The 13,368-nt window shown below is 33.7% G+C and overlaps 1 protein-coding gene and 1 pseudogene across 4 annotated transcripts; one reads left to right on the top strand and one right to left on the bottom strand.

Moving 5' to 3' along the window:
* Positions 1–1,963: 1,963 nt before the first annotated feature.
* On the bottom strand, positions 1,964–4,453 carry LOC140873930 (immune-associated nucleotide-binding protein 9-like; annotated as a pseudogene).
* A 3,323-nt stretch (positions 4,454–7,776) lies between these two features.
* LOC140877678 (uncharacterized) lies at positions 7,777–13,316 on the top strand. Of its 4 annotated transcripts, none has more exons than XM_073281242.1 (13): positions 7,785–7,920; positions 8,317–8,468; positions 8,615–8,977; positions 9,074–9,182; positions 9,584–10,059; positions 10,199–10,420; positions 10,530–10,856; positions 10,947–11,300; positions 11,806–11,886; positions 11,970–12,071; positions 12,149–12,523; positions 12,675–12,806; positions 12,896–13,316. In XM_073281242.1, exons 3-13 carry the CDS (start codon positions 8,624–8,626, stop codon positions 13,046–13,048), a joined length of 2,685 nt encoding a protein of 894 aa, XP_073137343.1. In that variant the 5' UTR covers positions 7,785–7,920; positions 8,317–8,468; positions 8,615–8,623; the 3' UTR covers positions 13,049–13,316. The 4 variants fall into 4 exon arrangements, with proteins under 4 accessions (XP_073137348.1, XP_073137343.1, XP_073137338.1 ...); XM_073281237.1 differs by having other exon boundaries at positions 8,317–8,483; positions 12,152–12,523; XM_073281234.1 differs by having other exon boundaries at positions 8,317–8,483.
* The last annotated feature ends 52 nt before the right edge of the window (positions 13,317–13,368 follow it).

The raw sequence follows: 13,368 nt of genomic DNA, 5'->3' as shown, positions 1-13,368 counted from the left end.
TATTTGAAAATTGTATTTCGTTACAAATATTATTTTTCTATTATTATATATTTTTTAATTAATTTATTTATTTTTAAAAATATATTATATATAACTATAATTAATATTTTGAATATATTTATATAGTTATTTATTTTTTAAACTATGATAAATATTTTTTTTATTTATATACATCTTTTAGATTTTTAAAATTTAAAAGATATTATTAATTATATTATATTATATAAACTGTTTTTCGGTCCGACCGTCCGGTTAAAACGGTCGAACCGGTTGGACCGTTTTTTTAAGGTAGACCGGTTCGATCACCGATTCGGTTATGAAAACATTGTCAGACTCATGTATTTTTCAACCTCCATAAATTGATATACTTTCTCGGTGATCCAATTATATAGTCCAATTTTCATTAAAAAAAATTTTTACTGATTTATTCTTATTAAATTATATCATGTATAAATAAGTTCAAAATCATTTTTATGAAATTTATCATTCCAAGCATTTTTTAAAAACACCTGCACAGATTGATGTTGTAAAATAAAAATTTGAAGGTTGAAATTAAATGCTCGTGCATGATACTTTAAATGTTATCGTTATATTTCGGTATCATTTTCTGAAAATATATTGTTTTTTACTTCTGTGCTGGGATTTAAATTTCATTTTAAATGACCAAGGAATCTGACGCAGTGGAGAGTTGACTCAAAACAACAATTAAAATAACATCACACTCCATTCAAGTAGCCAATGAAGGGTGAAGAAATTAATGTGTTTTAATTAAAAGCACTCGCTTTCTATGGCTATATATTTAGGCAGTAGCAGTAATATGGGCAATAAGTGAAAGGGCATAGGATGGAGATATTCAAAGGAGATTGGACACTATGGTCGGCCTCATTGACTCACACATTCCAATGGAAACTATGGCTCTGGATCCTTATTTATTCAACCCATTCAATTCTGGTCTGGGACCGCTGAGATGCATGCCAACCATTTATCACCATACTTTAAATAAATAAATTAATAAATATATAGCACTGAATGAATCTAATTCGTGAATTTAATTTTTTTTTTCAACAGATTCAGTTAGCATGAAGAAATATACAAAAGATATAGCTGTTAAAAATACAAGCTAGTCATTCTCCATGTACACAACTACACAAGACACCAAATCTATTCAAGAACGGTATCTGGCTTCCATATATAATTTCATAGCGTGGTCTGCTTCCATAAGTTGCAACAAGGTTTATACGAAGATGGTTAGCAATACCAATCACGCACGCGATCCTTTTGGCGTGCCTGCTTGCGATGCAAAGAGCACAGTGGTTTACTCATATGGCGTATGTGAAATATTGCTTCTATGAAAAATTATCTGGGAAAACTAACACTAATTAACACTGATGGTTGAACATTGAAGATCCTTCTTTAGTTTTCAACTTACATGATCCCAAACATGAAATTTTCTAATTAACATTAGCAATGATCTTAATGTAAAAGATATTCAACGAAGTTTTGTGTCCAATGTTACAACAATTTGTAAAATCGCAACATTATGTTACCTAGCGGCTAGACAGCAATTCAAACAAAACTTCACGATAGAAATACAAACATATATGAATCAAAATCGCTATCAAAATGAAATATACCATTTGCTTTTATAGTATGACCAAGGGTTGTTAAATATAGAATTAGAACAATATATGTAAGAACAAGTGTACCAAAAACAATTGAAACTGTATATAAAAATACTTCAAATTTATTCAGCTGCAGCCTGATTGTGAACCCATGCAGCGCTTATAATGTTCGGTTTATCAATTTTTTCCACTAATTATTTCCCTTCTTTTTTTATTTCATATCCTACTATTTTTAGGCAGTGTTTGCAAACTTTTAAAAATAAATAATTAATTATGGAAATTTTTTTCACAAATTTATAAAAAAAATCTGCTTAATCACTTATTTTTAAAGGTTTCAAAGACTATCTTAAATCTTCAACTTTTCTTTCTAAAAAAATTAGAAATATCTATTGTTCCTCGTATCTAAATATAAACCGGTTGGCAAAGTACAAATCCCAAACTAGCATAGCAAGATTGATTTTTCATGTTACGATACCGTATCTAAATATAAACCGGTTGGCAAAGTACAAATCCCAAACTAGCATAGCAAGATTGATTTTTCATGTTACGATACCATGTACATGTTGTCTACTTATATTATATGCATTATTATAATAAAATTAATAAGCAACCAGAATATATATTCTATTATATGTTTTCCAAATTAAAGCTATCATACTATTTCTACAACGTATTTTAAGAACATGCATGTCTAGCTACACTTAGAAACTAGTTAGAATAGAGTTTCTTTCAAGTGTCCACCTATCATGCCCACTATCATGTTCACCAATAATGTGTCATTATTCTATTGGATGTGATAAAGATGTGATAAATTATAGGTCCAATAAAATAGTGTCACATCATTGATGACATGGTAGTGAGCATGATAGGTGGACATTTAAAAGAAACTCATATATCTGTTAATCATTTTCAACGTGCCTGGGAGTATTATATACTTTCCCCATCAACATATATATATCTTCCAATAATTTATCGTTTTACAAATTGGGAAAAACTTCCTGCATGCAAAAGCCTGATTTAGACAAATAAAAACAGTTCAATATATTTTTCTGTACGTAGTCTAATTAATTTTTTTTTTTTGGACAAACAAGAAGAGAATAGTTAAATTTTTTGTCATAATATATATTTTGTCATGACGAGGCCATAATATATATTTTGTCATGACGAGGCCATTAATTATGAAAGGGCTGGTATCGATGATTCCACAATACAAGCTGATAATCAAGCTCTTCAAATTCTTGAAACACTTCCAAATGTCAATGAAATCAACTTCAAAAGTAACAAACCAAAACTAGTTCCATTCCCATTAATACAGATTAGTGGAGATGAAACATTGAAAGTTAATTAGTTGCAAGACGTTGTATGCACACAATAATAAGAAAATCAACCACAAGGCATGACATCATATCAGTCACATAATAGCACAGCGAATTATGACATCATCTTTGTGCCGCAGCTGCTCAGTCTCCGCCGCCCGATCTGTCTAAATCCTTCCTCAGACCTCATATTTTATCTTTTGATTTCCACCGGACGTCATGTTCCATATTTGCTTCTAACTTCAGCCGAGCGGCTTTTTCTTCGGCCAATTGTTGTCTGAGCTGAGCAGCAGTCTCTTTGAGACTCGACGCGACCTTTAAAAACAATTAAATGGACAAGTAAATGTAAATTAGGCGCAGAGAAAATTAGGGAAATCACGTTTTTGACAAAAAAGAAACAAATTAATTAAACACTACCATATCGGTTATTCTGATCTTGTGCTGCTCAGCATGCGACTTGTAGATCAACTCCTTCGCTTCAGTCACCTCCTGAGCAATTTTGGATCCCATCTGTTCACGAAGACCAACACAATCTTAATTAGTACCATATCCATCGATGTAACAACATAAATACGACGCGTACGTCATTCACCTTAAGTTCCTCAAAAAGCTCATTTGTAAATGGTTTCCCACCATTTTTATCCACAACTTCGTTTACCAGGAAGAGAAGTTGCTTCAGCTGATCAGATTTAATTTCTTTAATTCATCTTTTGTGACGTTATCAAAGAGGATGTACCTATTATCGCACATTTTGAGGATTTCCTATATATACCACAATCCCCAAAAAAACAAATCATAAGCATTAACATTTAAAGTACCCATGACATATATATATAGAAGAAATCAGATTCTTATAATGGTCATTCAAACCTTCAAAGGCTCAGGGCAATCACAAACCAAGTAACCATCCAGGGTCTCTCCGTCTCTTACAAGGCCATCTCCACCAGTGAAAAAACTAAAATCATGTAGTCACTGATCTTTCCAACAAATATTTTGTTCAAGCTCTTAATACAGGCTGCTTCTTCTCTGGTAAATCGGGTCGTGGCTGACAGGACCACAAGGAGAGCATGAATGCCACCCCTTGCCATATCAATACATTTAACAATTTTCTCCCCAATAAATTCAGCTTCAGCAGAAAAATCAAATAACCCTGGAAGTTGAAATAGTTCCAGCAGGTTCAGTTATATCATATATGGGTTTAAAAACAATAACACACGCTAAAAATTGATCGTACGTATATGGCTATATAATATTTTGAAGCATGGATCTTAGTAATTTTAAGTACCTGGCGTGTCTATCACATTAAGAATTGTCCCATCTTCTAATCTATCTAGTACTCTGCAACTCACATGCACCGGCTGAGCTATACTTGGACTTGAAATGCCTTCTTCCTATGATACTATTTCCCGTCGAACTCTTCCCATTGCCGGTTTTTCCAACCAGAATTAGAGTAAGAACTTCGTTCGGGGGCACCAAAAACTCGCAGCCATCATCAAGCTGTGCATTTCCTCCCATTTGATGTGATTAAGTATTTAGTACCTACGTAAACACACGAACAATAAATCAAACATTTCCAGACATACTTGGAAAGTACTCGGATCATACGAAGAAAAAAAAACAAATATATATTATATTATAGAACACTTAAGCCACGGATAGGTTAAGTATGTATTGCAAGCAGAATAAAAGTATAACTATGAACTGGGAATGCAAAACGGAGCGTTGGGCAATTTTATTTTATTTTATTTTTAAAAAAAAAAGAACAGTGAACTAGTGAAGGGAATGAGGTAGGGTCATTTTATATGGAAAAACAGCAAAAACAGATTTGAAAAATCAAGAAAGTTCAACTTTTCAAGAAATTAATTAATTGAATGAAGGCAGAAGGTCGGAGAATGGAGGAGACTTTGAATCCATTCATTAATATATCTGAGGGAGGACAAATGAAGAGTCGAATTCCGAATGCGTCGGTTCTTTTGCCGCATTTCAGATTTCAGATTATAAACACACCATATTATAGGAATATTCTGATATCGTGCAGTTCGTGTACGTTTGGTGGACGATTTCGGTAGTGTTTGAAAAATGTTCCGGGAAGCATTTCAAACTTTTTTTTTAACAAAATTTCAAACACTACCTTCAGAAATTTGGTTAAGTGATTCAGGGAAGGATCTAAAAAGCGTGAAACGTGGATGTCAGCTTCAAGTTTTTCAAGCTTAAACAAGTTAAGAACGAACTTTAAGTGTGAAAAAAGTTATTTCATGTTTACAATAGGTATTTCAATAATCCATACCTATTTATCAAGCAAGAGGTCCTTAGAAAAACGGCATGATCTCTTGGTATCCATACCTATTTATTTATTTATTTATTTATTATTATCTATACCTATTTATTATGTAAGAGGTCCATAGCGGTTCGTTCGACCATATCCATGGGTTTTACCCCCCATGGGGTAGGTGGCAGCATGTGAGTGGTCCATTCATGTGGCCCCATATGAATAGACCACTCACATGCTGCCACTTACCCCATGGGGTAAAACCCATGGGGTAGGACCGAACAATCCGTCCATAGCATGGTCTCTTGGTATGATAAAAAAAAAATACAAAAAAAACAAAACTTAACCACACCCTTCAATTAGGTTAAGAAAAAAAAACGTGAGAAATAGGTTATACATTTATCCTCCACATTTCTTCCATCACAATATCCATATGCACTCTAAATCAAACACTAATACCGATTCACTCTAGCAAAAGTATAATATATAAAAATATAAGCAAGGGCTTTAAGAAAATGGTACGGTCTCTTGATATGACAACTTAATTTTCATATATTTATCTATTTTAAAATTAAAATTTCAAATTATTTTAAAGAGTGGTAAATAACTAATATATTTCATTATCCTTTAAATAATTTTAATTTTAACTACTTCTGGTGGTTAATAATATTCTTAACCCAAAAAGCCTTCATTATTTGCTATCATAACTTTATTATATATTTTTATTGAAATTAATTTTAATAAAAAAAACTCAATTTTTCGTCACACAACGAATGTGTGAAAATTCACTAGTACATTTGAGATTATAATAATAATAATAATAATAACAACAACAACAGTAATAATTTTAAAAATAGATCACATCAATTCAAATCAGTAGAAATTAAAAGCGTGTACTCATTGTAGATATTTGATGATTTTTTTAAATAATAGATTTATGTGGAATCGATATATTTTTACTGACTTTTATAAAATTTCATATAATTGCAAAAAAATTTCACAGACTTTAATTTGTGAATTTACTTTGACACATGTTTATAGACATTCATAAACTTGTTCACAGATTTCAACGGAATCTGAATGTTAAAAAAAATGTTACACATGAAAAAAAAAAAAAAAAGTAAATTATAATATTATATTTAATTAATATAATTTATAAAGTTTTATATATTTGTTCCGTTCTTATCATTATATATATGTATTAAATATATTATCATTATATATGTATATGTATAAATAAGTTTGTGTGTGTTTTGTTATACATTTTTTAAAAGACACTAACGTTGCACAACATGACACAGTGAATAAAAAATTAAACAATTGTTAAAAATAATTTATTTTTTTTATTTTTTATTTTTGAAAACGAAAAATAATTTATTTTGACGTTCGCTCCTATGACAATAATGAAACTATATATAGTGTGCTAACTTTATTAAAGAATTTCATAGTTATAATTTAAACTTCCAAGCTAGCTACAACATTGTTAATTACTTTTTTTAAAAAATAACATTGTTAGATGATTTAAATTAGCAAAGAGTTTGGTTATCATATAGTGCATTTGAGATTTTTTTTTTTTTTTTAAAAAAGAAAAATAACAATTTGATAGCATCACTTCGAAGCAATAGAATTTAAATTCTTCCAATCCAACTTCCAAGCTATAAACATCGTTATATAGTTTGAATTATTATTATTATTATTGGAAAACCTGGCCTATAAAAACTCCTAATATTAATATGATGAAAATATATTTTTCACAACAATAACAATAATAATGAAATAATAACATCATCTAAATATGTCCGTATTGCTTCATTTATATGCTGAAACTCTTGGGCCTGGGCCCATGTCAAATTAGAGGAAATGGGTCCAATAACTGATGACCATTAGGCATTGGTAACACATCAGTCTAGTTAGAGAAAACCGGTCCAATAACATTAGGCATTAGTAACGCAAGCCAATAGCCACTAGTAGACATGTCAAAATGGGCTGATGAAATGGGTCGGTTTATAATTCGTCACGACCCATCATTAGGTGGGTTGTATCGGTCCATTTTTAAGGTGGGTTAAAAAAACACCAACACAATCTACCTATTTTAGGTGGCGTGGCGGGGCCGGCCATTCCGATAGACTTACGTGTAATTTGACGATTTTGGCCAATCAACCTGCACCCCATCACAATCCATCATTAGGCGAGGCGGAGCGGCTCACCTTTTAGGCTGTTGAAAAATTACCAACTCAACCCACTTATTTTGTATGGCGTGCGGACCGACCTGATGGACCTAGCCCATTTTGACACATTCTGCCACTTGTCGGTATGAGTGAACAATATTTCGGTTAATCTGAATTAACCGACCGAACTGAGCGAATTCGAAAAGTCGGTTCAGTTATTTCGAAAATTCAGTTTAACATTAAAAAATCAATCATATCAGTTAATTCGGTTTAAAAAATTTTAAAATGGGTTAACCGATAGATTAAATACTATTATTTTATATTTTCTTTAATATTTATATAAGTTTGTACATATTTTAATTAATTAATTAATTGATTGATTGATTTAAGTTTTAAAATACTAGCCCTAATTCTAATTCTGAAGGGCTTTCGATCAACCGGCCCAACAACCAGTGTTTTTCTCCCTTCTCCACTCTGGATTTCATCCACCAACGGCCGATCGAGGCGCCGACAGCTGACAACCGATCTCTCCGTTCATCTTTCTGGTTAGTAAAATATTTGAAATATTTAGCCGACTTCTCCCCTTTTTGTGTGTTTTTCAACTTCCATAATGTCTTCTATTAATGTTCGCACTCGACTGTTGTTTTGCAACTACCTTTGTTTTTCTGTTCGAAATTTCGGTTTTCGTACGAGATTCAAGTATGCATATATGGTGTTCGATATTATGCTTATTGTGATGCAGAAACCATTTTTTTTCTTCTGGATTGTTATTATTTTTTTCTTGCTTATGGGTTTGTATTGATTTCTAAATTCAATTTTCTGAATTTTTGGAAAACCCCTGTTTTGATTTATGCATATAAATTTTAAGGCAAACGATTCAGATTTCAGATGTAGTAGCTTATTTTGAAAATTTATTTAAAATAATTTTGTATCCAATTCAGATTTCTGTTCAATTCGAGCTTTTCGAGATCGAGCTCGAGCAACTCATACTTTCACGAGTCGAGCTTGAGCTTGAAGATTTCGAGCAGACTAAATATATGTCGAGTTGAGCTTGAGTAGTGTGCTGTTCGACCCAACTCGATTGCACCCCAGAGTGATGTTCTTATCTGTAACCTTTTTAACCTTTTTAATGATATGCTAGAGTTTTAGTATTCTTCTGCAGATTATTAGCTAGTTGTGTCAATTTCTGTTTTTGCCGTATCTGTACTTATCTATGAACAACTTGGAGTTCTCTTCCAGACCGTATCAATGGCAGAAAAGAAAGGGAAATCCAGGGATGAAAGCCATAGTAGTCGAAGGAAAGATGGAGAAATTATGAATAAGAAGCGAAAAGGTTCGACCTTTGGTAAGAATAAAAGCGATAAAGCTAATAAGAAGAGGGATTGGCGTGGGCCTCGTTTGCCCAATGCATTTCAGAAGGAGCTAGATCGTTGCCACCCTAAGAGCGGCCCTTCGGATGATGAAGAAGAGATAGCTTTTAATAAAGACAGAGGTGATGATGTTTATGAGTATGAAGAAGCTATTCCAGAGGAGGAATCGAAGAAGAACAAGCGGTTTGACCCCATTGAAAACTATCAGTACGAGCTTCCTGAAGATTTTGAGGTATCTCTCTGATTTCCATTCGTGGTTGCTCACTCACACACAAGTGCAGGTGCAGATACTTTTTATCTGACTCTAGTTTTTACCGTTGACTCTTAGGATGAGAACATTGCATCCGATGAAGGTGAGGAAGCTGAAGATGATGGAAGACATGCAAGGATGTTACAAGAAGTAACTGGACTTCCAAGTGATTCTTTCGCTAGTAGAGGTCTACCTCACCCCTTACTAATTTGTTATTGCACTTATTTTTTAACTAAATTAAGAATTTATTCAGTCTTGCATGCCATAGCCTTTTGGTTTATAGTGTCATAGCCTCCAAAATTCAAGGATCTTCTACGTGATTCTTTTCTAATCTGGGTGTCGAGATCGAATAAACTTTGTAATCATTTTGTATTGCTGGTAAGATATGAAATCCATTAAGTTATGTAGAAGTTCGATTGAAGGGTAAGACATCCTTCTGACTCATTTTGCAAATACTCGTGGACAACCCAATTGAAACCTAATTTTTTTTCTCAACATTGTTGTTTGGAAGCCCCTAAAATTCTGTAGCAAACTCTTTTTTTTACTTCACAATTTTTTACTAACTCTAATAGTTCTTTCCACTTGTAGGTAAAAAGAAGAAAAATTTCATTGTGTCTGAGGCATATCCAGAGTCTGAGTATAATCCTAGTAGTGATATTCTTGATGGCAAGGGCCTAATCAGCATTCAGGACCTTTTGGAACCACTGCATGATAAGCCGGGTTTCAGCAAACTTAGAAAGGACCTGCGTCGGATGGAAAATAAATCAACTCGCATTCTCACAACAATTCCCAAGGCGGATCAAGAAAGATTGGAGCGAAAGGCTGCTTATGAACAATCTAAAAAGGATATCACCAAATGGGATCCTTTAGTCAAGAAAAACAGAGAAGCACCTACTTTATATTTTGATGAAGAGTTGAACTTGGGATTTTCAACTATAGGAGCAATAGCCTCTGAATTTGAACCTAGAACTGACTTTGAGAAGAAAATTGCTTCCTTGGTCAACCATAATGAGGTTGTTGAAGCTCACAAAAGAGATGGTGCAAGGCTTCTGGAACTGAACGAAGTATGAAATATCGATTTATAGTCATCTAATTATTCACCTCAAATATGTGCTCAATCCTCTATTATTATTATTTTTCAAGTAAGAACAAATTAAATAGAATATCCCTCAAAGCAATTATTTGTGGGATGATATGATGCAGATGTCAATTGAAGATATGAAGGATCAACAGGATAGGCTTGCTAAAATGCGTAGTCTTCTTTTCCGCCATGAACTGAAAGCAAAACGCATTAAGAAGATTAAGTCGAAAACATATCACCGTTTGTTGAAAAAAGATAGGACAAAAGCAGCTGACCTGGAAATCGAAATGGATCCTGAAGCTACCAAGGAACTTGCAATGAAACAAGAGTTTAAAAGAGCTGAGGTGATTAAATATACGTTGACATATGGTTATTTAACATTGGCTTCAATTTAGGTCTGGTTAGTCTTGTTTCAGAAAAATCTGTTATTACATTACTCTTCTGTTAATGCAGGAACGTATGACTTTAAAACACAAAAACAGCTCAAGGTGGGCAACTCGCATCTTAAAACGGGGTCTGCAAGTCCAAGATGATGGAACTCGGGTAGCTTTTGCTGAGCAACTTAATAAACATGCTGAATTGACTAGAAAAATGAGTTCTATGAACGAAAGTAGTAGCAGCGATGAGAGCAGTGATGAAGATTACGGTGATGATGCGGCAGATGGTTCAGATCTGGATAAAACATCAAAACTGTTGATAAAGGCCCAGGAAAAAACACGGAAATTATTAGACGAGGATGAAGAATTGCCCCAATCGGGGGTGCTTGCTCTACCTTTCATGGTGATTTTGACGCATCTGTTTTTCAATTTTCTTGTCCTGTCATAGGGATGCACTGATGCTGATTTTAACGTTTGATGTTTCTTCGTGAAGGTGCGTGGGTTGAAAAAGAGAAAGGAGGCTGCTGATGAAGAAGCAAATCTTGCTCTTAAGGAGTATGACTTATCGTTAAAGAAATTGGATGATAAAAGTGAATTAGGAGGTTGTGATATGGATGTCTCAAGTGGAAGGAGGGTGTTTGGTGTTCCTAAAATGGTAGTTTCTGAGACTAGTAGGAAGGTCAAATCAGATAACTACTATGCCAACAGTGATAGTGAAAATGATGACGATGAAAGAGAGGATGAGGTTGTTGAACATGAAAAACATGATCATTCACTGAGATTATCAGACATTGATCCTAGTTTACTCCGCCAAGAATTTGAGATCAATCATGATTCTGCATTTAAGGTAACTGATCTACTTCTTATCTTGGTTCGACCGTTGAAGAACTTTTACCATGTTGTATTGGAAACACTGATTTTATCTTCGGTCGAGCTTGTCAGAGAGTGAAACTGCAAACTTTGTGTCTCAACAATCAATATTCATTTGTGTATTTGTAATGAGGATTAATAATGTGTTAAAAGTATTTAAATTTCCAAAACATTGGATCATGATGCACTTATTTTCAGAATTATTTTTGGACATTCCTGAGAATATGTGCTCGCAAAGATTGTTAATGGCTTCTTGTGCATATCAGCTTCCTTAATGTTATGCCTATGCTGCTTAGTCTCATTATTTTTCAAACGTTGTTATCCTAATGTCTGTCATGAACAAATTTGCTTAATGAGATTGTTGGGCTTCAATAATAATGTCAGTTATATATCCCAAAACCCTTTCTAGCTATATTTATGTGCAGTTCTTGTCGCATTTTGTGTCTTAAGATTAATTTAAACTGCAATTTGTTGCATTTCAGAGTTCTGAGGCCAGTGTTGAAGATCCAGGGCCCAAAATAACATATGATGTTTCTTTCTTTGCTTCAAACTCGTGGAAAAAGGTAAGCTTGATTTTTATATTTTGTTTCTTTGTAGAGATAAGAACTTATCACCATTGATTCTAATTCATGATATGACTGAATAGACTAAAAAATCATCAGCTGATAACCAAATTCAAGTTAGCAATGACAATCTTGGCAAATCTTCAGCATCTTTAAGACCTTTGGAAAAAGATCCAATGATTGAGGTATTTCCTACTCTCACAAACTCACGCCTCACCATTCCAATTGTTAGTGTGAGAACTCTTTTCTTATTATATTTTAGCAGGACGATGATGGCGACAGTGATGCAGAGAGTGGTGGAGAAATGGTGGATGGAATTTTATCTAGTGGCTTTAAGTCTGTTTATGAACTTCCATCCCAGTCAGAACTTATACAACGTGCATTCGCTGGTGATGATGTCGAAGAAGATTTTGAGAAAGATAAAGCGGAAGTATTGAATGAGGAAAATCCAGAGCCTGAAAAACCCATTTTGCTTCCTGGCTGGGGTCAGTGGACCGACATACAGAGGAAGAAAGGCTTACCTTCTTGGATGCTAGAAGAGCATGAGACAGCTAGAAAGAAAAGAGAAGAAGCTCTGAAAAAGAGGAAGGATGCATATCTTAAAAATGTTATTATCTCAGAGAAGTTGGACAAAAAGGTCATTATTTGCATATTTATGGTTATACATCTGTTGCTCAAAAACTTGCATGCCCTGTCTGAATGATATAATCTGTTAATTATCCGTAGTATTATTTGTTTCATGTTTTTTTTTTCAGCTGACGGTTTGTTTTGAATAATTTATGTTGTAGGCTGAGAAGCTACATACACAGTCCCTTCCTTACCCCTACACATCCAAAGAAGTTTTTGAACAAAGTATTCGGATGCCAATTGGACCAGAATTTAATCCTGTTTCTGCTATGGGAGCTCTTAACCGTCCGGAGGTTCATAATTTAAACAAATTCGACTTTATTTCCATCATTCCTTGTGTTCTTTTTAAATCGATTTGTGCTTGTCATTTGTTGATGGACAGGTGGTAAAGAAAACGGGTGTTATCATCAAGCCAATTAAATTTAAGGATATTAATACTCGTGAAAGAGATGAAAACCATGCTCGCAGTGGACAAAAGCAAAAGAAAGGTAAAGCTAAAAAAGTGCCTGTGAAAAAGAAGACTACTAAGGTCTAAAACGAGGAGATGACACATAAATTAAATTTTGTATGTGTTGAGTAGGTTACTTTTGATGTGTAGTAAGAGTAAAGAGATGGCCTATGAGCCTTGAACTGGTCCTGTCAACTTAGATTAGTTTAGTTACCTGGTATTTAATGTTGGATAATGCTGAGTTTTTTGTTCCCCTCGTCGTGTGTAATATTACGTGAGCCAACCAAACTCTACTTTTTTTTGTTAATTTTGGCGTCATTGCCATATGATGAGAAGAATACAGTGGTCACTCTGAGCTGGTTGCTGGGAACACTATTTTTATGGTCAATTGAGAATTTACTCTCAAT

The sequence above is a fragment of the Henckelia pumila genome, chromosome 1, assembly GCF_033568475.1.
Source record: "Henckelia pumila isolate YLH828 chromosome 1, ASM3356847v2, whole genome shotgun sequence".
Lineage (NCBI taxonomy): Eukaryota > Viridiplantae > Streptophyta > Magnoliopsida > Lamiales > Gesneriaceae > Henckelia > Henckelia pumila.
Note: the sequence above shows the minus strand (reverse complement) of the source record. Positions and strands in the feature narration are given on the sequence as shown.